The sequence below is a fragment of the Monopterus albus genome, unplaced genomic scaffold, assembly GCF_001952655.1.
Source record: "Monopterus albus unplaced genomic scaffold, M_albus_1.0 scaffold2551.1, whole genome shotgun sequence".
Lineage (NCBI taxonomy): Eukaryota > Metazoa > Chordata > Actinopteri > Synbranchiformes > Synbranchidae > Monopterus > Monopterus albus.
In genome coordinates, this window is record NW_018130424.1 from 1 (window position 1) to 1,687 (window position 1,687).

Sequence of the window (1,687 nt, forward strand, 5' to 3'; positions counted from 1 at the left end):
ACATTAACTTCATTTGCTGAGATCTTACCACTGGGGTTGGGTCCTATGTCCACAACTGCCGGCTGGGAGAGGATCTGCCTGAGTTTGTCCTGATGAGAGAGCAGAGCCCGTCCTGCCTTTAAAATATAGAGCCTCAGCTGCTGGCATCGCAGCAAATGGATGTCCACCTGGTCCGCTGGAGACATATTATATTTGATTTAATTCACCTGACTAGAACACTAAATCAAAGCATCCTCCACAGCTGAAATTCTTTTGTCGCAATCATATTTGTCAAGAAGGAATGAGAACAAGTGATTTATTATAGGAACAAAGCCCTGCATACTGCCAAGGCACCTGACCAGTACTTAGTCTACATAGAATGAGTAATATTTTATTTTGTATGACATTTATGACTCAAATATGTGTTGTGTCTCTCAGACGTTTGTGTACCTGTAAGCCCTCGACTAAGGGACTTCTTCATGCGCTGTTTCTCCAGTTTGCTTCCAGCCAGGCTGACCAGCTGTGCCCACACTGACAACATGGGCTCGGTGAATGGCAGGTTCTGCACACTGAAGGATACTGCAGCCAGCTGAGGAAAACAACCATCAAATAATCAGTATTTCCCTGTCTAATGGGTTTGTTGAGTAAAAACAGTACTAATGTATAAGTACACGAAGAAGCATCTAAATAGTTTCATACCGGTTTGAGGTGGCTGAGCAAGCAAACCCTACAGGTCCTCATTTCATGAAACTGGACAGTGATGCGACCTTTAGGGGTGATGCGTGTGACTGTTCCTTCTCCGTACTCCTCATGAATGACCTGGCCACCTAGTCTGAGGCGCCCGTCAATACCTCCGATCACTGCCAGCACTGCCATCAGACTGCCCACTCTAGGACCCTCCGAGTCAGGAAAATACTCCTCCAGGAAACACTGAAATAGGGATAAGGGGAGATTTACACTCACAATTATCAAAATGGCTTTATAAAAGAAATCAGAATCAAAGTATTGCTGACAGCCGACATTTTAACACAGACACTAACTGAAATCCATAATACTGCAACAAGTCTTACTGCTTCAGACTGGCAGCCTGCCATGACATCTCCAATGGAGCTCAGCTGAGTGTTAATATAATCATTTATCAGGCTGTTCCACTGGCCAAGAGAGTGCAGAATACGCAGCACAGCAACAATCTCCTCCGCCAGGGTGCTGCTGTGAGTGGCTGTAAGAGACGCCTGAGGGCGGGACTTCCTCCTTCGCAAGGAACCCTCTGAATGGAGGAAGGAGCAACTTTAAAAAACATTTTACAGAAAAAATAATCCGATTTTCACTTAAAGCCTGATTTGTAAATGCACCTCTGAGAAGTGGCAGATCTGATGAGCAGGTGCTCAGTAGACTTCCCAAGAAGCTGAACAACTTGTCCACCAGGAACTTCATGTCCTGAGAACGCTCCGTCTTGTCCCATGAGGGCAGGACTGCCTGCAGGAGACGTAGTGCCAGAATCTGGAGACATGCAAGGTGTACAAACACAGGGTGTTACCTCCACAGAGCTATAGTTTGTGAAAGCAACTGTTCTCCTTTCTGCACTATGACAAAAGCACACAAAACGGTGCAGCGGTGTGTTTCACTGACGTGTTTGTAATCCTTTTTGAACAACTGAGGTCTACAGTACAGATGAAAGAGCTAATCCAGGACTAACACACTGACAGAC

General features: G+C 45.7%; 1 protein-coding gene across 1 annotated transcript; it reads right to left on the bottom strand.

Moving 5' to 3' along the window:
* Positions 1-8: 8 nt before the first annotated feature.
* Positions 9-1,479, bottom strand: LOC109954010 (putative HERC2-like protein 3; the record flags this gene model as incomplete). Its single annotated transcript, XM_020589443.1, has 5 exons — positions 9-175; positions 430-568; positions 679-909; positions 1,050-1,246; positions 1,332-1,479. Coding segments are annotated over 5 exons (882 nt in total), but the record flags the coding sequence as incomplete, so codon positions are not given.
* Between the last annotated feature and the right edge of the window lie 208 nt (positions 1,480-1,687).